Source organism: Kogia breviceps, chromosome 3 (assembly GCF_026419965.1).
Source record: "Kogia breviceps isolate mKogBre1 chromosome 3, mKogBre1 haplotype 1, whole genome shotgun sequence".
Lineage (NCBI taxonomy): Eukaryota > Metazoa > Chordata > Mammalia > Artiodactyla > Physeteridae > Kogia > Kogia breviceps.
The window spans coordinates 112,184,586-112,207,631 of NC_081312.1; the positions used below are offsets into that span (position 1 = coordinate 112,184,586).

General features: G+C 47.6%; 1 protein-coding gene and 1 long non-coding RNA gene across 11 annotated transcripts in view; one reads left to right on the forward strand and one right to left on the reverse strand.

The window, feature by feature from the left end:
- The window catches only part of LRRK1 (leucine rich repeat kinase 1), a 134,445-nt gene that overhangs the window by 43,156 nt on the left and 68,243 nt on the right, over window positions 1-23,046 (reverse strand). For all 10 annotated transcript variants that reach the window (XM_067029481.1, XM_067029479.1, XM_067029480.1 and 7 more), the window contains 14 exons: window positions 22,845-23,008; window positions 21,874-22,011; window positions 20,698-20,810; window positions 19,606-19,682; window positions 12,886-13,015; window positions 12,139-12,251; window positions 11,497-11,711; window positions 9,331-9,495; window positions 8,652-8,824; window positions 7,428-7,548; window positions 7,011-7,170; window positions 6,369-6,645; window positions 2,824-2,995; window positions 322-485 (listed from right to left, as the gene is read on the reverse strand). In XM_067029481.1, the coding sequence (XP_066885582.1) occupies window positions 322-485; window positions 2,824-2,995; window positions 6,369-6,645; window positions 7,011-7,170; window positions 7,428-7,548; window positions 8,652-8,824; window positions 9,331-9,495; window positions 11,497-11,711; window positions 12,139-12,251; window positions 12,886-13,015; window positions 19,606-19,682; window positions 20,698-20,810; window positions 21,874-22,011; window positions 22,845-23,008 (2,182 nt within the window). The remainder of the gene's footprint in view (window positions 1-321; window positions 486-2,823; window positions 2,996-6,368; window positions 6,646-7,010; window positions 7,171-7,427; window positions 7,549-8,651; window positions 8,825-9,330; window positions 9,496-11,496; window positions 11,712-12,138; window positions 12,252-12,885; window positions 13,016-19,605; window positions 19,683-20,697; window positions 20,811-21,873; window positions 22,012-22,844; window positions 23,009-23,046) is intronic.
- Window positions 70-6,468, forward strand: LOC136793829 (uncharacterized). The gene is made up of 2 exons (XR_010839756.1): window positions 70-299; window positions 5,847-6,468. It is a non-coding gene; the product is annotated as an uncharacterized lncRNA (long non-coding RNA).

Sequence of the window (23,046 nt, forward strand, 5' to 3'; positions counted from 1 at the left end):
CCCCTGTAGGTCCCACCTAAGTGACTAGGGGGTGCTAGATGCTCTCACTCCTGAGCTCAGTGGCCACCCACTTCCCTCCAGCGCTGGGCTGTGTCACCACACCCTCCCTTGCCTTTCCTGTTCTGTAAGGGGAGAGAGAAGGTGGGGAAGCTCTGGGACATCTGCTGGGGGTTTCCTACTTCTAGCAAGCTTCCACGATGACCTGCCCTCAGGAACAGAACTCTGGACATCAAGTGGACAGTCTCCCGGCAGAGGCTGCCCTGGGGCCCGTTTCTATAGGACCATGGTGACTCAGTCAGGTGAGCTCCCAAATGTTCCTACCTGAGGTAGCCCCCATCAAAAGTGACCAGGAGCCCTTCCTGCCAATAGATGGTCTGATTTCTTTTCACTCTGAATGTGCTGCAGCGATTTCTCTGGTTTCCTGTAAAACTGTAAATGGTGACTTTCCTGTGCCTGCTTTTAGTATTCTTCTTGTTTTCAAAAAGCTGAAAGACAGAGAAAAGGCCCTGCTTAAGTAGACCGGGCTCCTCGCTGGTCCTGGGTAGAGCTGTGAAGAGGCTGTCCTGGCCCCATCGTGATAAAGGACCACCGTCCATCTTCCCACACCCTCCTTCCTGCACCACTCATCTTGCTGCCAAATGAAATGCTGCATTATCTGAGGAGGTCTCCAGGATACTCTGGGAACACATTTTCCCTAAAAGATTGAAAACAGGATTTTCTTTTTCAAATCTTTTCCCTCCCTGATTTTACAAGCAAAAAGTTACCTTAGAAAATATAGAAAATACAGAAAAATATAAGAGAGAAAATAAAATACCAATTTAACACATAGATCATGAAAATTTTGGTATATTTTATTTCAGGTTTTTTTCTTATCTACCTGTATGTTTATAAAACAGCTGAGGCCATATTTTGTAATTTTTTATTTCTAAATTTCTAATTGTGTATACTTTTAAAAACTTTGCTTTTCCTATGTTGTTAAAAACTCATAAAATTCATTTTTCTAAAGCTCAATATTTTATTAAGTATAGTAATTTGCTGAATCATTCTCTTCTTTGGACTTTTAGGTTGGTTCCAATCTTTTGCTCTTTCAGATAAGCCAGATGAACATGAAAAACCACAGAGCTTTCTCTGATTTCAAATGATTTCTATAGTTCAGGTTTATAGCAGTAGCATCATTGGGTCAAAGGGTTTGAACATTTTCAGGCTCTGGATGCCTAGTGAGGAATCACTTTCAAGGTGAATAGGTTGTATATTCACTGACCATGGTGTGTGAACTTTCCTGATTCTGGAGCTGGCTGTTAGCTCTCTGCTAATTTGATAGGTGACAAGTGGTATCTTATCAATGCTTGAATTTGCATGCCTTTGATACTTCTGAGACTGAACTCCTTTTCCTCATCTGAATTTCAACAGGACTTCTTTCCTAATTCTGAGTGAGGGATGCTGTCAGGAAGGGCGCCTGCCTCCACACCTCAGCTGGGCCCACACCCCGCCAGCCACTGAGCCCACATGGAAGCTCAGGCCTCACACGATGCTGGTGCTTGGTGACCTCCCACTTAGAATGTGGCAGGAGGAAGAGTTCAAAGGGAGGGAAGAGTGACCCATGCGCCCACTCCTTCCATCTGTCAGTGCACCCAACTATGTTGCTAACAAGTCTCCCTCCTGCTAACATGAGCTGTGAGAGAAAATGGCAAAGCATTTTCAGGCTCTTCCATTTACTTTTGAACATTTCAGTAAAATGGGAAGATCAAAGAATATCTTTACTTAATATAAGAAGTTTAATTCTATAAGGGCCTTATAATTAGAACATGGCAAAAGCAAACTCATACTGAGTTTAATGTCAATTATTCAACAGTCCTGGCTTATGTCAGGGGTTCTCACACTGTAAAGTAAGTTAGAATTCGCTGGAAGCCTTGTGAAAAACAGAGCCCTGGGCTCCATCCTGGAGTCTCTGATGCAGCAGGTCTGGGGCAGGCCCGAGAATTTGCACTTCTAACAAGTTCCCAGGTGAGGCTGATTCTGCTGGCCCAGGAACCCCACTTTGAGAACCACCACTCTAGCCAACCACTATTTCCATATTATTGTCTTGAATGAAATGAATGTTGACTGACAGCCGGGACTTCCTTCAACACAACACCAGGTGAACCCACAGAAAAGAACTCCTTGGGTTAGGTCTTCACTGCTCCCAGACCAAGTTAAAGTTCTATGCCAGTGGTTCTCAAGCTTGACTGGACAGTGGATTCACCTAGAGAGCTTTAAAAAATACTGATCCCTGGCTGCCACACCCACAGATTCTGACTTAGTGGTCTGTGTCTGGGTTTGGTCTGTGTCTGTTAGAGCTCCCCAGGGGAGTCTAGTCACAGCCTGAATGGTAAAGCCATGATTCTGAGACCATGGTTCTCCAGGTGTGGTCCCTGACCATCACCTGGGGCAGTGGTTGGATAAGCAGACTCTTGAGTCCCAGTCCATAGCCAGGGAGCCAGAACCCAGTGGGGCCTAACTGTCTGTGTTCTAACAAGCCCTCCAGGGGATGCTGATGTTGGCTAGATTAGAACCCGTGCTCCTAATGGGATATTCTGTCCAAGCCAGCTAGGCACTGATTTGGTATTCACAGAATGATTCAAGTGGGCCTGTGGCTTAGGCAGCCGTGCTATACTGGCCTCCGGGCCCTAAGTCAGCAGATTTGCTGCAGAAGAAGGGTCTTCAGCCAGGCTCCTCCAGCAAACGGCATCTCCCTCCCTCCTTTCCTCCCTCCCTCCCACCAGGGCACAGTTGCAGGTGCCTCGCATGCAAGCAAAAACTGCCCCATGCAGAAAATGCAACTACCTGAAGGTCCATCTCGGCCAAGCTGATCAGCATTCGTGCTATAAACCTTTGCCAGAAGCCAACTGGAACGAAGCTCATCTTAAACACCCTCTGAATGGTGTTGGCCGTGGGATGCCGCATGCCGTGGGTGTCCAGGCCAGGTTTGGATGGAAGGAGATGTGGCAGGAGATAGCTGAAACACACCAAAGGGGGATGGTGAACCAGGGGCCTGAGCTCTGCTGCAGGGCCCTGACCCCAGCAGACGGACTGGCCTGGGGCAGGCTCTGCTGAAACAGCTCAGGCTGCCCGGTGTCTTCCTCCCAGGGCCTTGGAATCTTATTTTTAGATAGAGGGGGTGGTTTATATGCTTCGAATAAATGCTCCAAGAGAAAATGAAGATAGGCACAGTGAATCTGTTTATTGATGTCTCTAAGACAGAGACTAGAATATGGCTAAGGGAAGACGTGGAAACATCTGTGGTCATAAACAGACACAGCAAATAGTTAATTCTCTTGTAAACTGGATTGCGAATGGGGAGTCACTTAAAATTAACTTTGGATGGTGAAGGAAAAACAAATACAGCTGCACAGTTCTAAGGACAATGTAGATATTGGGGTCAGATATTGTTTTTGGCCTTAGAAGCTATTTATTGTTCTTGACCAGTTGAAACAACACAGTTGCCTTAAAAGTTCGAATGAGGCTGTTTGTGCAAAAGAGTGATGTTTTATGAGAGTACTCTTACTCATAAAAGCGCTGAATCACAGTGTCAGTGAGCTATTCATGACTGTGATCATTTGGAAACAGCTGAAATGGGGGAGGTCCCTCTAAGATTTCCCTGACAGCCAGCATCTTCTGTGTGTCCTGGAGCTAAGGCGGCCTTGGGCAGAGCCTTGGATGTGCCCTTTTCTTAAAGGTTTGCCTTCAGCTCTCCTAATCCTTTAAAAATACATCAGTTTAGGTCCTACAAAACGTCTTTAGAACTTTCTGAAAGGGAGCGCTAAAAATATTGTAGAAGGAAAATTCAATGACAGCCTGGTGGGCAGAGCACCCAGGGATTGATCCTGGCTCTGTCTTCAGCACACAGCTTAACCTCATTGCAATTCTGCTTCCCTGACATGGGAAGAGAAAGTATACTGGCCTCAAAGGGTTAGAGAAGGATGGACAGGGGGCAGATGGTGAAGTTTTAGGTCCTTTTCAGCCATTACAGGTCTTGGGTGAAAGTACCTTCTAAACTACCCCAGCTAGAGTGCCTCTCTCCACAGCCAGGTGCTCTCCAGAAGATGCCCTGATTTAGTCCTTTAAGTTCTGAGAAGTCCTTCTTTATCTCTCTGACCTCCCCAATCAGGAGGCCCTCGTCAGTGCCCAGTGTGATTTATCCTGCTTCTTCCACCCACATCATGCTCAGCTTGGATCTCACGGGACCCCCTACACTGCCTGTGTGCTGCAGCTTCCTGCTTCTTTCTACCTGGCAGGTGTACCCTGGGCAAGGGGAGGGAGCACACTTTGCACCCAGGTGCCCCAGTACGCAGCACACAGAGCAGGTGCTCAATATTTTTGAAGGCAGATGAGACTTAGAAGCCAGCATGGCAAGTGAAGAGATTTAAACTGACTGTCAATGGAAGCCCTGCTCAAGGGGAGCAGAGCCCTGGGAGACCATTGGCACCTCCTTAAGAGTGATCACTAGTAGGGCAAGGCTGTCCCAGGGGAAAAGCCTGGGGAATTAAGAGGTGAGTTCTTCATGTGCCTGTTGAACGAAAGTCTGTGAAGACTTGGGCACTGCGGAGCCGGCTCACACTATGTCCCTGAGGTTGTCTCAGCAGTCAGGCAGGAGCCTTCCCTGAGTGCTGAGAGCCAGCGAGTCCCCACCTGGAAGGTACACAAACACTCAGAAGTGTAGGGAGGTTCAGAAATGCCCTGAAGGTTTTCTCAGGGACTGAGGGCTTTCAGGGCTGCAGTTGAAAACCATGCTCTAAAAGGAGCAGCGAATGCCTTTGTTTTTGTTGATAGTGTCTTCGACCATATAAAACCTTATGGTGCGAGGAGCTGGAACTCCTTGTCCCTGGGGCACAAGGGAACCATTATACCCGTGCTAAGATAGAAAATGCTTAGACACTCCTGACTTTAAATGGAACCAGACACCATTAGCTATGAGCACTTAACACAAAGATGGAAACAATAACAGTACTGATAATCCTTGATGTCCTTGAAGCTCACAGGTGTAGGAGACACTTCTCATAATTTACATGTATTATCAAATTTAATCCTCACAATGACTATAATACTAGTAGATAATAGTATTATTCCCATTTTACGGATGAGAAAAGAAAGGAAGTTGGGACTTGCTTTTACATAGTGCTAATATCTCCTCATTCCTCTAACCTGTTGATAAAATAACCAGAAAATTGTCAGATTCTGGCAGTGTTGTAAACTCACAGGCTACTTCACTGTGTGCTTTTACATGGGCCAAAGTCAAGGACACACGTGGGCCATGGTGTGAGGGATCATGTGGGTTTTGAATTCCTCTTCGGGGTTTCTCTTTTTAGGACTCAATCTTAGCCCTCATGAAGCTGGAACAGGAAGGACTGAGGCCCCATCCCATAGTCATAAGACCAAGTGGAAATCTCAGAGAGAGATGGCCCAGGGCTGGCTCCCAGGAGACCCAGTCTATGCTGATGGAATTGCTGGGCTGGCCACACAGGGTCCATGGCAACTCCCTGGGAGTCTCCTGTGGGCATCCCCCCAGAGCTCTGGGGTTGAGGGGCAGAGTGGTGACAAGTTCTATGACAGATGAATGGAAAAGGTCTGTGGATTTGGCATCCTGGCTACTGCCTCGGGGCCAACATCAGCATCAGACCCAGGAAATGGCTGAAACTGAAATTAGGGCAAGAAGGCCCTGAGAACCAAGCTGATTTAGGTCAGAGCATCATTAGATGTAACCCACATGCCCCTCCAGCCCCTGCCCTCCCTGCATTTTGAAGCTGGGCTGTATAATTAGCACACACATCTTTGTTACTTACTCCTGTTTTTTTTTTTTTTTTTTTCAGTACGCGGGCCTCTCACTGTTGTGGCCTCTCCCGTTGCAGAGCACAGGCTCCGGACGCGCAGGCTCAGCGGCCATGGCTCACAGGCCCAGCCTCTCCACGGCATGTAGGATCTTCCTGGACCGGGGCACGAACCCGTGTCCCCTGCATTGGCAGACGGACTCTCAACCACTGTGCCACCAGGGAAGCCCACTTACTCCATTTTTATTCATCAAATAACCAAGCAATTAACCTCCCAAAGCGTGAACTTCCCAAAGTTACCTTTAATGCCATTGCCATTCTTGCATGTTTTCCTACACCTTTTCAATTAATGGAATTCTTTGAACCCCCTGAAAAGAGACATCCAAGGCACAGGAAGGAGCAGCCAGCCGGGGAACCGGCCACGCCTACCCCCTGCCGCCCCAGCCCAGGCAGGCAGGTCATTATCATGGCCCACCCTTGGACATCTTGCTCAAGCCACCAGTGGTCCCAGCCCTAATTCCTTCCTCTAGGGAGCAACCGGCACAGGCCAGTCCGTGGCCTCACCTGTCGTTGGCGACGGGCAGGGCTATCTCAAATTTGGCCAGGAACTGGAAATACTGCTCTTCCGTCTGCTTTGTGAAGCCGGTCCCAACCAGCAGCATCCTGAGGTCCTCTGCCCTGATCACCCCGTTCTTGGCCACCGACCTGGAGCCCTTGATGTTGAAGATCCTCTGCAGACATTCAGACAACCAAATGGGGTCGAGGAAGTAGAGGTTCCTCAGGCCATGGCTGGTGTCTGGGAAGTGGAGCAGGGTGCCGGTTTCAATGAGGAAGCTGATGGCTGCCCAGGGGAGGGGATGAGGGAACAGTGTCAAACAAAGGGCAAAAGGGACTCTGGGTGACCTCCTCCTAAGGGGGCCAGGTTACAGATTCTTCTTAGGAAGCAACCAACACTCCCAACACATGGGGCCCTTCACATGTTCTCAAGAGGCATCTTGTAACTCTTGCCAATGTGCTGATCTCCATTATTCATGGATTCCATTTTTGCAAATTCATTGTGACCTGAAATTGATACCTGAAGTGTCTTTGCAGTCATTTGCAGACATGCGCAGAGCAGTGAAAAATTTGAGTGCCCCTTTCCAGGGCCCTGTGCCTGCTGGTAGCCACCTGATCCCCTCTCCCTGCCCACCCTCCCAGCCCACCCACCGGACTGTAGGTCCTCGTAGTCCTTGATGTCACTGCCAGGCATCTGCTCTACCAGCTGCTCTAGCTGCCTGTCCGTCAGGTACTGCACATCATCGCTCAGGCCGCGGCGCTGCTGCTCTGCCAGCACGGCCTCCTGAAGGCTCAGGTAGCTCCTGGGTATCTGCGACAGGTGGGAAAGGCTGGGCCCTCAGGTGTGCCCAGCCAGCCTGGCTCGTCTGCCACCCTCCAGGGGACTGAGTAGGTGGAATGCTTCCTGTCACTGTCCCACCCCTCCCTTCCCCCAAGAAACTGCCCACATGGGGACCACACACTATATACAGCACATGTGTTTTACAGTAGAAAGAGAGAGGGAGGTACAGTTCCCCTGACACATGGGAAGCAGGCCCCTCTGGCTTCAAGGGGATGAGAGGTACCCACCAGCCTCCCCGCGAGTCGCTGGCAGCCGATGGTGCTGCCCACGTCTTTCATGCTGCACGTGACGTGGAAAATGAGCTGCCGCAGCCCTTCCTGACCTTCCAGGCTCTTACAGGAAAGCTCGCTGTGAGTGCAAAAAAGAACCATGCTTAATAATCGTACCTCCCCTCTCTGATAAGCACTGCAGTGCCTCTTGTTTTCCTAAGTGTTTCGTCCCAAACACTGGCAAGTTGAGAAAACTCATGAGAGATAGACACTGAAATTTAATGAGGCCTTACTTGATGCAAAGCATGGTGCTGGGGGCACCACAACGTGCTGCTTTAGTCTGTCTTCCCAATGTACCCACTTTACAGAGGAGGAAAGTGAGGCATGCAGGCACAAGGTGACTCCCAAGAACACAAGCTGGAAAGAAGCAGGCTTGAGTGGGACTCAGGTTTCTGACCCAGAGCCAGCACTCCTATCATCGCAGGCCCCAGGGGGCATTCTCAAGGGCACTCGAGGAATTCCTGAAAGCCCCATCCTGTACTCTGAGCCACATGGCATGTCTCCAGGCTGACCCATGCACCAATGTCCATGGCACTTAACCCAGAGCGAGGGAACCCAAGAGCCCCCAGGGTAGCAGTCAGAGAACACTTACTAGCTGAGCCTCAGTTTCATAATCTGCAAAGTGGGCACAACAATCTCCATAACCAGCAGAGCTGTTGTGAGAATCCAAGGACAGGAGTGGGAGAATCAACACACCAAGGACACTGGTCCCACCAGCACTGGCCCATCCTGAAACCCACCCTGTGGCCCTTCCCCATCCCAGCCCTTCTGGACCACTCAGACACACTGGGAGGACCAGGACCACACCTGGGGTCTGTTCTTGATCAATGATCAATAAATGTGATGGGTGGTGTTTGAGTTTCTATCTCGTGGTCCCACTGGGGCCATGCACACTCAGCACTGGCCCTGGGGGTGGCGAGACTTGGACAGGAAGCACAGATAGTGTCTCCAGGCCTTGCCCTGCAAATCCTCTGGCAGCTCCTCACCCTCCCTAGGGCTGCATCTGATCTGGGGGCCCAGCTACCACCCTTCACCCTGGACAGGGCAACAGAGGAGCACAGCCCCTGCCTCAGGAGCCCTCTGCAGGCAGAGCAGGTGTCCCCAGGGAGATGGACAAGTGAGGGGCCGGCAGCCACATCCCTGCGACAGGTGGGAATGAGCAGGTTGCCATGGGACACTCACTGTAGGTGTTTGAAGGTGATGTCTGGGAAGCCGGTGGCCCTGGACCCGGAGGGTGAGCGGCAGAGTGCCAGCACATAGGCGCGCAGCGTGGCGATTCTCTCCACGCGGAATTTGGTTTCGATTAAGTCCAGGTGTGTTCCCACCACCAGCACCACGGCGTTTGGGGCCTTGGCCTGTGAGAGAGAGTCTGGCTGGGGACGGGAACAATTCCCTAGGCAGTGGATGTGCCAACCCTGTATGCCCTGGCCCTCAACCATCACCCTGCTGCACCCTGCACTCCTCTCTGAGAACCTTGAGGGCCTGCCATGCACTAGGGGTTGTGTGAGGGCCTGTGACCTTCCCTGGGGCCTCCATCTGTGATCCCTTCAGACAGCACCCCAGCTTCTGGCCCAAGTCACCTTTCCACTGGAAGAGGGGAGCCCCGTTCCCCTCGTGGGTCCATGATGTGGGGCTCTTAAATTTAAGGAAGGAGAAAAGTACAAGAGCACCATCAACCATGTGGCCCAGGAGGGTTTTAAGTGCTTCACAGTGACCTGTGATTCTGGGGCCTCGTGACAGCCCAGCAAAGTGCAAAGCATTTCTCCCTAACCATTTCCTTTTTTCCTTTTTCCCCCTGAGAAGCGGCGGGGCCCCTGCAATGTCCTGAGGACTGAGAACTGAAGGGCTGGCACCCCCTCACCTCGATGTTGAGAAGCCAGAACTGAAGGTTGGCCACAGCCTCCTCCCCCAGTGCCAGGTTCCAAACCACCACATACAGGGCCTTGTCTGTGAAGAAGCACTGGTTGACTGTGGCCATGCTGGCGGGGCCACCGATGTCCCAGACATTGAACTCCACAGACTCAACCTACTTGAGCAACAAGGCAGCAACAGGGAGACATTTTAGCAGCCAGGGTTTTAGTCAATCAAATTGAGATATCTAATCACTCTGAACATTGTACATGGGGGCCTGGTAAATGCACAGCCGTGGAAAAGCACGGCCTGTCCTGCTGTTTTTCTCAGGAACCAGCCATCTGAGGGAGGGAAGGGGGCCCAGTGGTTCAGAGGTGGGCTTCTGGGGGCTTCCATCTACTGCTATGGGAGCAGGGGGTCCTGGAAGGCTGGGTCCCACGGGCAGAGGTATCTGCAGAACGTTGGAGGGCACTGTCTGCCTCCATCTCAGCTGCAGACAGTTAGGAGACATCCTGCCAGAGGAAGCCGGGGGCTGACGGCAGTGCTCACACCAAGGCTTAACCTCCATCCGAGTGAGGGCAAGGCCAAGCAGACAGGCTTCTGAACTGTGCAGGTCAGAGGGCAGTGCCCACCAAGCATGATGGGAAATGGCCCTGATGTGGGAATCTAACAAAAGATTAGTTGTTGGGCTCCGGGAAAAGGCTGTGTAAACGGTGGTTTCTCTATCGTTTTATGAGGTCAGAGTCTGGCCCGAGTAGCTAAGGCTGCACTTTTCTGTGGCAAAGAATCGTTCCCACCATGCTGCAGTTTGGCCTCCAAGACACAGCGTGCTGACCTGCTTTTTTGGTGTAAAGATGAAAATGGACAGCTGTTCTAAACTGGCTGAAGGCTCAGCCACATAGAGAGTTATGGAACTCAGTGTTCACAAGATCAGGTGGTTGTCCTTCAATGAATGGGGTGGGGAGAAACTTGAATGATGGCAGAAAGGAAGTGGGGGCAGCCGAAGGTCAGGAAAAGTGGAAATACTAATTCACCCCTCAGACCTCGGACAGCTATTTGCTTAAGAACAGCTGGAAGAAAGTGACATGGAATAATTGCTTAAAAAAGCAGGAGAGAATCCAGATTCTGGTTACTTTCGAGAACCTTTGGACATGCGTTAGCTAGGTTCACTCCTGGGGTGTTCTGGGAAAGGGGGCAGGGCTGGTGTTAATTATCTGGCCCTAATGGGCAGATCTCCATTCTCTAGAGAACTAGTTTCTCAGTCCATATTAAAATATACATTCAGCTTAAATGTTTCATGACTTGAATTGGATTTCCCTGACTTCAAGTGATTTTGTGTGAAAGACTGCAATAAAACTGATCTCTAGCTGGCCCTGTGCTGGGGGTTGTAGGGAAAATCATGCAGCCTCTGGCCTCAAGGTCGCTGAGTTTTCCACAAATAGCCTCCTTGCACCTGTATCCCTGTGTGGTTACGTGTACCCACAAATACAGCAACAGGTAAGGGAGGTATCATTGGCGTCTATTCACACCCTGTGCCGGGAGAAATAGCTCAGACCTGTGCTATAGTCCATCCCACCAATATTCCACAGGCTCTTTGCTCTGATTCAAGTGCAAGACAATTTTCATTTGTCTCATACTGAATGAAAAACAGGATGATTAATAGGTTCATTGAAGGACTCATTTTAAATAGGGCTTAGAAACTAGACCTTTCAGAACTTGGGGTGAAAGCAGGTTTTGAGGACAGTGCATTCATGCTGGGGCTGCCTTCTCAGCCTTCCTGTTAGGGGCAGGTATTAGTATATATCACTCCTACAGCAGTAGTTCATTCTCAGCCCTGGGGAGGGGCCCCATCCCAGGCCATTTGAATCACAGTCTTCGGGGCCTGGGCACTGCTGTCTTTAAAAGCTCATCAAAGCAGTCTAACCATCAGCCAGGGTTAAGAAACACTGGCCTGGAACCTCAGCTTAGCTATAACAGAAAAACTACAAGGACATGTTCAGAATTTATTCACTGCCCTTGGTAGGAGCTGGTTTGAAACACACACAGTGACCCCTGCAAATATCCTGGGCCTCAGATACCAGGCTGAGAAAATCCTGGGCTCTCTGGAGAGGAAAGAGAAAGGGCCCTGGAAGCTCCCTCCCTCCCACAAGGACTCTGCACACCAACCATCCTTGACCTTGGCTCTCGAGCCAGCCGGCCTCTGGAGTTCCCACTTGGTGGTCCTGATGGTGGCCTCGCTGTGCACCACCTGGGGGGCCCTCCCCGTCTGTAAGATCTCCAGGAGGGTGGACTTGCCCTGACGCGGAGGACCCACGATGATCATCTTCATCTGCTTACACTTCTCCGCTTTCCGCAGATGAGCACGCAGATAAGACAGCACTGCTTTGGGGCCTGTGCAAAATCACAGTTGGGGAGAGTGGATGCTGCTGCTGACATAGGTGGGAACATGCTCACATCTCTTGAGAAACAAAGTCCTGTCTGCAAGGAACACTTTCTGTGTGTTCTAATTGGGTGAGCTGAGAAGACTATTGGGTCTATGGAGGGAAGGCATGATATGAATCACCCCAAAAGTGAAGTCTAAACATCAAGGATCTAAAGACAGCATCCTTGCTACTACAGGTCATAGATAGTTTGATCACATGGTCAACTGCAATACAACGGTCCACAGCAACCATTGAGTTCTGGATAACTTTACAGCATTTTCCCAAACACGGGAGCCAGAGGTGGGCTCCACAGGTCCCCCAGCTGTTTCCACCCCAGGCCCTTAACAACTGGACTTGAGTGCCTTTTCCAGGGGGTGACGCTGAGGAAGACCTACCTTCTTTTCTAATCTCTGCAGGCACATTGCTGACGTTCAGATCTTCAGTGTCCAACTGCCAGAGGTTGCCCAGCTGCCCCAGCTCAGGAGGCAGCTCTCGGAGGCCAGGATTGCTGAGGGCACGCACACACCATGGGAGAACACACACAGAGCAGCCAATCAGCCTCTGGGGCCTGTGGGGGCCACTGACAGTCTGTAGCCCAAGCCCAACATCGTGGGCCCTGATCTCAAGTGTTCCATTTAAATACTAATTCCAAAGCCTTTCTCCTTGAGAAACCAGTGGTACAAATGGCAGCTCTGTCTTCTGCAAATCCCCATGGCTTAGAACAGGGTCCCCTCCCCCAACTTTCCCATCTCTTCTATCATTTACACTATCCTAGGGATGATCACTACCTCTTCTTGACAACGCAATGTAACCTTTGATATTTTCATCAAATTTTGCACACTGTCTGAATCCCCCAGGAGTGCTTGGCAGTAGGTACTTGGTAAATGAAAGGATGGATGATTGAGGGGTTCTTCTCGTTATAAATGAGTGAAATAGCAAAGAAGGCATCATTGCATCACTACCTCTGCCTTCCCTTCCCTCGCCTCTTTGACTAAGCCTGGCTCTGAAAATCCAACTGCTGCTTCTTGGTACATAGGTGGATTATTTCTCCCTGGCTACCACGTCCTCAGGTGGTTTACACAAGGACATTCTGCTTCCCTGGACCAGAAGGGCCAGTGCAACTGCTCTGGCTGTGTACTTACTTTCCCAAGTAGAGTTCTGATAAGCTCTTCAGTAGGCAAACCGAGGGTGGGACTGCATCCAGGTGGTTGTCATTCAGACAAAGGACTTCCAAAGACTCACTTAGGAAGGCAGGAAATTCCAGCACACATGCTGCAAAGAAATGGCAAAGCAGACTGTACATTTGAAAATAATTCTGGACCATCACAGTGTTGGAGGTGTATAAACTGGTACAACCTCTGGAGGGCACTTTTGACAAGTCTATCAGAATGAGGTGCTCATCTCCTGGACCCAGGGATTCTAATTCTAGGAAACAGTCCTACAGACATCCTGGCACGTATGGTAAAGATGTGAGAACAAGCACACTCAGTGGCACACTTTGTAATAGCAAAGGTAGAAGACAGCTTATATGTCCACTAACAGGGAGTTGGTTAAATGAGTAATGGGATTATATACAACTATTACAAAGCACAGGGCAGGTCTACATGTATGGGTATGAAGAGATACTCAAGAGCTATTGGTGAATCAAAAAAGCAAGGTGTGGAATTAGGTATCTAGAAGGTTTAACTTGTGTACCACAAAACATATGCAAACATGAGAGCAAACACCCTCCCATGAATTTAGGTATGTTATATGCATGTGTGCACACACATTACAATGCACATATGCATGCTATATGATGTGTGCATGTGCACACATCACACATGCATGCATCTGTTAAATGAAGTTATGTGCATGTACACACTGTATGCTATATGATGTTATGTGCATGCACAATACACACATGCATACACGTCATGAAGTTATGTGCATGCACATATGTTATAAGGTGTTATAAGCATGTGTACACATACCACACATGCACACCCATATGTATATGTTACATGTTGTTATAGGCATGTGTATACACACCACAAATACACATATGTGGTGTATATGTTATAATGTATGTCAGACGCAAACACAGTTGCTACCATAGACACATGAAATTCCATAGTTTTCTCTGGAGAAGGGAATTACTAGTGTAATGGAGCAGGACCCTAGGGGGCCTTCCCAGAACAGCCCCTCCCAACCCCATGTCCTCCTCCTGCCTCTTGTCAGTAGAAAAATTGTAGCCTCCTAGGCTTCCCCAAGTTCCAAAGAGTACATTTCATCAGAGAAGTTGAGAAAATGCAGAAAGAAAGGAAAACAGTCAAGCAAGACAAAATAATAGTTTAGCTATTAGACAAAGTCAAGGATCTTTAGTTCCTCCTCAAGAGCTATAGGTAATATTCTGAGCCATGTCCTTTGAGCTGTTTTGCAGATACTGAATCCCCCACCAGGTGGAAGAAGTTACCTGTATGTTGCCCACAAGCACATAGTCCCCAGACCGGTTGGAACCAGAAGGTTGATGAGGTTGACTCCCGCTTACCTCACCACCAACCAATGAGGAGAATGTCCACGAGCTGATCACATACCCCATAATCCCCCTCCCTCACCCTGTCTTTAGAAACCTTTCCCTGAAAGCCTTTGGGGAGTTCAGGCCTTTTGAGAACTAGCTGCCTGGTCTCCTTGCTTGGTGCCTGCAATAAACACTGCACTTTTCCTTCACTACAACCTGGTGTCAGTAGATTGGCTTTACTGCATGTGGGCGAGTGGACCTGAATTTGTTTTGGTAACACTAGGAGACTGAATATTCACTCCATGCCCTTTGGTGCAGTTCAGAAATTTTGTTTACCATGTACATGTATTACTTCTTCAATTAAAAAAGTTAGTTATTTCCATGGACCTAATGAAACTTAAAAGCTCTTGCACAGCAAAGGATACCAGAAACAAGACCAAAAGACAACCCTCAGAATGGGAGAAAATAGTTGCAAATGAAACAACTGACAAAGGATTAATATCCAAAATTTATAAGCAACTCATGCAGCTCAATAACAAAAAAACAAACAACCCAATCCAAAAATGGGCAGAAGAACTAAATAGACATTTCTCCAAAGAAGATATACAGATTGCCAACAAACACATGAAAGGATGCTCAACATCATTAATCATTAGAGAAATGCAAACCAAAAGTACAATGAGGTATCACCTCACACCAGTCAGAATGGCCATCATCAAAAATATCTAGAAATAATAAATGCTGGAGAGGGTGTGGAGTAAAGGGAACCCTCTTGCACTGCTGGTGGGAATGTATATTGATACAGCCACTATGGAGAACAGGATGGAGTTTCCTTAAAAAACTACAAATAGAACTACCATACGACCCAGCAATCCCACTACTGGGCATATACCCTGAGAAAACCATAATTCAAGAGGAGTCATGTACCAAAATGTTCATTGTCGTTCTATTTACAATAGCCAGGACATGGAAGCAACCTAAGTTTCCATCAACAGATGAATGGATAAAGAAGATGTGGCACATATATACAATGGAATATTACTCAGCCATAAAAAGAAATGAAACTGAGTTATTTGTAGTGAGGTGGATAGACCTGGAGTCTGTCATACAGGGTGAAGTAAGTCAGAAGGAGAAAAACAAATACCGTATGCTAACACATATATATGGAATCTAAGAAAAAAATGTCATGAAGAGACTAGGGATAGGATGGGAATAAAACACAGACCTACTAGAGCATGGACTTGAGGATATGGGGAGGGGGAAGGGTAAGCTGTGATGAAGTGAGAGAGTGGCATGGACATATATACACTACCAAACATAGGGTGGATAGCTAGTGGGAAGCAGCCGCATGGCACAGGGAGATCAGCTAGGTGGTTTGTGACGACCTAGAGGGGTGGGATAGGGAGGGTGGGAGGGAGGGAGATGCAAGAGGGAAGAGATATTGGATCATATGTATATGTATAACTGATTCACTTTGTTGTAAAGCAGAAACTAACACACCATTGTAAAGCAATTATACTCCAATAAAGATGTTAAAAAAAAAGCTAGTTAATTGAAAAATAATAATGTGGGCTTGGTTTTTATGCTTCCTAGGATGGCATTCTCTGAAAAACAACTCTCTAGTATATTTAAGTGATTTCATTAATTAGGCTAATTATGAGATTACTATTAAAATCACACCAAATTTGCTGTTTCCATGGCACCAGAGTGTGTGAGTTGAGAAAGAATGTGGGGAGAGCTTGGAAACCGATGGGAATCAGAGGGTTGGATTGCAGCAGAATCTCTGAAGTGCCTTCTCCTTTCTCCTAAGGCAGGGAGAGCATACCCCTGAGGGTCCCTTTCAGCTCAAATTCAAGGTAAAACAACTGCCTCAAAGCCCTCTCAGCTGGTTCTCTGCCAGACACATGAGATAGAGAAGCTAGAATTCTTTTGCAGGGCTGAAACGATGTCCCTCTGCCCTTGATCACAGCTCCTTCCTTAACTCTGGCTTTTCTCCACATATGTAGCTGCAGTCTCAATGGTAATGGGGTAATCTGGCATCAGAGAATGTTCTGGGAGAGACGATAACGGAATACAGATATTGGCGCCTGGAAAATTTGCCCAGCTAGTGCCACGCGAATGGTCCCTATGGAAATAAATGTATAACAGACTTTTAAAGACAGCTTTGTACTAGTCCTTGTTCTACAACAAAAATGTTCAAAAAGAATTTTTTTTTTCAATGAAAAAGAATGATCAACTTCAGCCCTAATTCCCATGGAAAGAACATCAAGAATAAGAAAGGCTCACTTTCTTCCCAGAGAACATGTTCTGAACACATGGCTTCTGTGCTTTCCCATTTTAAAGTTTCACCTTGGTGTTTATGAAGCCTCTTTAAATAATGGACGGATGGAATAAAGGACTTATACTGCAAACAGAGGCAACACCTGACATAGACCTCCTGGCCCAGAATGGAAACTCTGGAAACTGGGCTGGGCAGAGCACAGCTCAAGGTATTTATGAGCCGTAATTATTTATTCATAAGCTATTTATGACTAGGCTGGTCTGAATTTTACTGTAAAAATGGCTGTACAAATTATTTTTGGACAAGGCCATTGTGCCAACGTGACTACTTGAATGTATATAAATCTACCTGAAGTTTTACTATCCATCTGCAAACAAGTATAGATAATCCCTTACCTTACCCGAGGTCAACAGCCTGAGAGAATAGCCCTGCTGCAGAAAAGCATTTGTAGCTGGTCTCTCCTTTTCACCAGGTGTGGGCCTCAACTTTCTACCCAAAATTGAAAAAATCAAGAGGCTTTTGTCATGTGCCAACCGTACAGCACCTTCCATCTCTGCCAGGGAAACTCCCAGAGGTGTGGCCCCTCCCCCTAGCTCCAGACACATTCCTGCGGGCCACCAGCAGGGCCTCCAGAACACAGGTACATGTTTCTGTCCCACTTTTCACTGTGTGCCTCTGGCAGTTTTGAGAGAAAGTGGCTGGTCCCGCAGGGTGCTGGGCACACCTCCTCGTGCACATCTCTATGCTCTGCATTTCTAGACTGGAGACACCTTTCTAGTCAGCCGCAACCCCTGAGGCTTGACCCACAGTGGTAGAAGTGTGGCCGAGATCCATACTAGCAGCTCTTTTCGTGCCTATCCTCCATGAGAAAAAAGTGTTTGCTTCTCCTTCCTTCCAAGTGAAATCCCTGTGTCTGGACTCAATATACAAAGTCTTAAGGGCCTTTGTTTTGAAAAGGATCAGTTATGAAATTCCAAATTGCATTTCCCTAGTAGCAAGGTTAAGGGCCTTTCCTTTCTTTCTGGGCCATCTGGACTTCCTTTCCTTGAACTGTTGATATCCATTGCCCAGTTTCTGCCTATTGGGTTGACTTAAAAAAAAAAAATCAATTTGTAAGCCATCTTTGTATATTAGGGACTGAAGCCAATTTATGTTGCAACAATTTTTGTTGCAAATATTTCCTCTCAGTCTGTTTGCATTATGACTTGTTTATGATGCCTTTTACTGAACAAAGTTTTTCCATTTTTACAACACCCAAAATTTTGCTCTTTTTTTAATGACTTCTGGATTTCCCACTTAACTTTTAAAGGTCTTCCCAAATTATACATTTATTCTCTTAAATGTTATTATTCTTTTATGCTTCAAGCTAACATTGGCATGGGGATGTTTGTAACTGATGTAAGGTAGGGCATCTAGTGCTGTGCTTTCCCCCCTTTCAGCTGGATAAGCAGTTATACCAGCACTATTTATTGAAACAATAAAACATTCTTTTTCCCACTAAATTGAAACGCCACCTTTATCATATATTAAATTCCTATATTAGGTCTATTTTTGGACTCTGTTCCACAGATGATGTGTTACTTTTTCAATCTTATGTAAAAACACTCTTACATGACTGATATATGCATATCATATGTATACAGTAGTTCATCAAAAAAGGGCAACAGGTAGGCAGACTACTTAGTTCACCTCCTGCAAATACGTCTTGGCCTCTGTGGCATTTCTTATCCCCATCTCACACCATCTATATTCAAAGAGCACTTGTCAATATAGATGGATCAAGCTGAAGAAAAAAGTTATATTACACTTAAAACAACCTAAATATTGGTTCCAGTTCTATGGGAGAGTATCCAGAGGGATATATCTGTGAGTGTTGATGGCTTTAGAACTTCTGGTTTTCAGGTTAAAAAAGAGGGCTGGTGATTGAACTTGAGGGACAGGTCCACACCTCCCCCTGTACCTTACAGAAGATAACGAACAAAAAGAACTGTTTTCCTAGAAACATTCTCTGCTGAACTGGCCTTGTTGTGTGACCATACAAACACCCTAGGAAAAGTTCTGTTTCTAATGAGTTTGGAGGAAGACCTCAAGCTCCTCCAGAATCTCAGCCCAGTCAGGACAGCCTGCAGGGCCAAGGGTGGCTGTGTTCCCATGTGGACCTCATAAGATGCTATAGTGTGGCAGTAAGGACTTCATAGTACTGCCCCCGGGCCCCAGTCCTGGATTCCACAGTGCTGGCTGAGACCTGGCTCTTGCACTCAGTAGCCATGTGACCACATCAGTCAACCCTTGTGCTACAGACTGAATTGTGTCCCCTCAAATCCATATGTGGAAGCCTTGACACCCAATGTGATAGTATTAGGAGATGGAGTCTTTGGGAGGTGATCAGGTTTAGACAAGGTCATGAGGGTGGGGCCTCCATGATGGGGTTAGTGTCCTCATAAGAAGAGATACCAGAGGGCTCTCTCTATCTCTCTCTCTGCCACATGAGAACACAGCAAGAAGGCAGGTGTCTGCAACTCTCTATCTCTCTCTCTGCCACATGAGAACACAGCAAGAAGGCAGCTGTCTGCAAGCCAGAAAGAGGGCCCTCACCAGAAACTGACGCACCCCAATCTTGGACTTCCAGCCTCCAGAAAAGTGAGAAAATATATTTCTGTTGTTTAAACTATGCAGTCAATGGTACTTTGCTAGGGAAGCCTGAATTGAAGACACCCTGGAGGCTGTTTTCTCATCTGCAAAATGGAAAACCACAACCCATATGTCACGTGATGGTTAAAGAAAGACTGACACATGTAAGGTATCTAGGGCAGTTCTCACACCCAGCAGGCCATCCACACACAGTAACTACTAGTCTTATTGGCTGCAAACAGGAAAGAGGGTTTCAGGACACTTGCAGGCTATCTGTGGGACAGGAGCTATGGGCACAGGTACTCCCAGGGTTCTGAGTCAAGCATGGGCATCTCTGGCATTCCCACAGGGCACTGCAGGGGAAAGCCCAACAGGAGGGCTATCCCCCTGTAGGGGAGCAGGGACAGGGTCCGACCCAGTTGTCTCATCTCCCAGCAGCAACACACACACCTGCCTCTGTCCCGGAACGCTGGCGGCCTCTGGTGGTGAAAAAGGAAATTCGCTTTGTTTTAAGTACATCTTCATTTCTGTAGGGAAAAAAAAGTCAAAATTTGAGGAAAGCATGGCAAAAACATTTCTATTTTGGCTGTGACTGTACAATGCCACACATAGAGAAGGGATAAAATTCCGTCGGCAGGGTGTTTGGGCCTCTGTGGCTGACGTGTAAGCATGGACAGCACCAGTTGTGCTCAGAAGTCTTTTCAGGAAAAAAACAAGCTAGCAGGACTGGTGGTTTCCACTCCTGAGCTTTTCCATCTCAGGCAGGTGCTAGCGTTTCTGTGCCTGGCAGGAATGCCCATATCAGTGGCTGTTACTTCACGCTGTTCACTGAGGGAGTTCTCTTAGGAGTATAAGTTCCACTGAGATGTCGCAGAAGTGGCCTTCAGCAAGTGAACCAGGAAGGCTGGTCTTCAGCGCCCCAAGGACCAGCAGGGCTCATCCCCAGATTTTCCTCTTTTATTAGAAGACCTTGGAGGGTACTTTTTATTCAATCGCTATACACATTGGTTAGTGACTGGCAAAAACTTTTGAACAGAATGATAGGTGAGGCTAAAATGAGGAGATTCTCCAGGATCCTTTAAAAATTAGAAATGGGATGCCACTGTTTTGGGCTGAATTGTGTCCCCCCCATTCATATGTTGAAGTCCTAACCCTCAGCACCTCAGAATGTGACTGTATCTGCAGATAGGCCTTTAAAGAGGTGATCAAGTTAAAATGAGGTCATGAGAATGGGCCCTGATCCAATCTGACAAGTGTCCTTATAAGAAGAGGAGATCAGGACACAGACAGGCACAGAGGGAGACCGTGTGAGGACACAGGGAGAAGGCATCTGTCCCCATGCCAAGGAGAGAGGCCTCAGAAGACACCAACCCCACGGCCACTCCATCTCAGACTTCCAGCCTCCAGAACTGTGAGAAATAAATGTCTATGGCACTTTGTCATGGCTGTTCAGCAAGCTGGTAGAGACACCATCCCATGGGTATGTTGACTGGGGTTACACACACATTTGAGAACTTGCTGGGGACAGAGACCCCTGCTTACCTGCCAAATTGATTTCTGGAGAGATCCAGGGTTTTGAGTTGTCTGCAGGTCCACTTCTCTTGAGGTGGCAGTGCCACCAGCTGATTTCCCTGTAACTTCAAGAACATGAGGGCCTGGGACAGAGGGAGAGAGAAGCAAAGGCGATGTCAAATATCAAAGGGGCAGAAGACATGAAGGGAAAGTCAGTTCCCTGGCAAAGGGAAACCAAATGATTATAACTGATTCACTGTCACAAAGATTCCAACAGTGTGGGGCTTCACAGTGTCTTAAAACTCATAAAATTATAGCAAACAGAGCAGATGGGATAATTAATAGAAGATCCTTCCCTTCAGGTCAATGGGAGGCAATTATTCAAGAAAGAACGGAATCTAAGTACTTCTCAGAATTGAGGTTTCTTAAGAGTGACAATTATTTGTGGACCTGTCCTGGGAATAGTGAATGAGTCTGAAGGTCCTGGAGGCCACTGTGTTACCACAGGAGGGTGGTGGGCACAGCATGATGCCTCCTTGGGCTGGCCCAAGTGATGTCCTGGACAGGGGTCAGGTGGCATCAGTGACACCGAAGGTCACCTGCCCCAGTCTTGCCCCCTCTGCTGGCTTGACACTGAGGCCTTCAGAGTAATGCAGAATTTCCCACTTGGGGCTGGCCCTGGGCACCAAGTGGTGAATAGGATCCATGCTCTGTTTTCAAAGGTTCCCAATGGAGTGGGAAAGACAGACAGATGTGTGAACAATCTAAAGGTAGAAGGCAGCCCCATGCTGGGACACACACGTGCACATACACACTTCTGGAGAGGGAGACAGGGACAAGAAGGCCCCGCCCTGCCGTGCTCAGGGCTTCACACAGCAGAAGGCCTGGTGGGCTCACCCTGGAGCCGGGAAGGAACAGAGCCAGAGATCAGTCCTAGGGGCTGCTGGGCTGTGCCTTCAACTGTCAACACTGAAGAAAATTCTGGAGGATAAAAATTCATCATTCCGCCACCCTCCCAGAGCTGTTTCATTTTGTACATTTCCTCTCAGTCTTTTTGCAGACAACCATGCGTGACTTGGACAGTTAAATTTTTCTTTCAACATTTTTGTCTTGAAAGCTGGGAAGAAGCACACAGGTTTCACTGCAATGTGGAGTGATTTTTCTTACAAAAGCTGAAAATGAGAAATAAGGTGCTATTAGACTTACATCAAGCTGGAAAAGTCCCAGGGGAACTTCTTTGAGTGTGTTTTCTGAGAAGTCTACATCCTTAAGGTGGTTCTTCCAAAACACAGCCATTTTGTCTGGTAGAGACTCCAAGGCATTTTTGGATGCTTTACAGCATTTCTAGGAATTTGATGAGAAAGAGAATTAATTAGCTTTTTAAATGCCGCAGTGTCTATGATAAAGACTGTTTCCAAATTTAATGTTAAAAACAAGACCATTAAAATAAGGCTCTGTAATAAATACAATTCAGCTAATTAAGAGGCTAGAGACTATCCTTGCCCCATTTTCCTGTCCTTGCTTCAAGGAAGGGATGGGAATGGTTTCTTGGGGAGACCAAGGTGGCTCATGGTCCTTTCCCTTCCCTCAAGAACATCTGGCCCACTTTCGCTGGAAATAATGGGACAATTCAGGACAGTGCTCTGAAGAGGAGCCCATGTCCCCCACAAATATGCTTAAACTAGAAATGTGAATGTTAGAGATGGAGAATTTCCATATTTGCTATTGAAAACAGCAATAAAACACAAATATTCTTTATGCTGTTCCATCTGTTTTAACAAGAAAACTTCCCAAGAGACAAAACCACGATTTAATGGGCAGCACTACGGATGCAGACTAGTCTTCTCTTCTTTATTCTTATTTTACAGCTGTCCTAAAGGAACGATCCCACCTTTTGGACAGAACTCATCCTGGGCCAGATTCAGGCTGTAGCTGTGGAAAGTCCTGTGGGTGTTACGGTGCGAATCTCAAACCCAGAGCCAGGTGCACTGGCTCTCAGGTGAGTTACCTGCCTGAGACCCTCAGCTGCTGGATGCTGAGTAACATGCTTGTCTATAACACAGGACACCACTGTGTGGCCGCCAAGCAGATGCGGTGTGCACCACACCCACAGCTCTGTGAGGCTGGCATGGATGTGGACTGACAGCTCCTTTCATGATCTTCGGCAAGTTACTAACCAAAGGGCAGGCCCAGGCATTTGGAAACACCTTCACGTTATTTCTGGAGACATTCAGACAATTGAGTGACTTGAAAGAATGAAGGAAAAGCGCAGGGAGTTCTGTCAATTTATTGTCAGAAATATCGAGTTCCTGTAGCTTCCGCAAACCAATCCAGTTCGTGGCTAGGGGAAAATAAAAGAGGATGAATTGTAAAAACAGC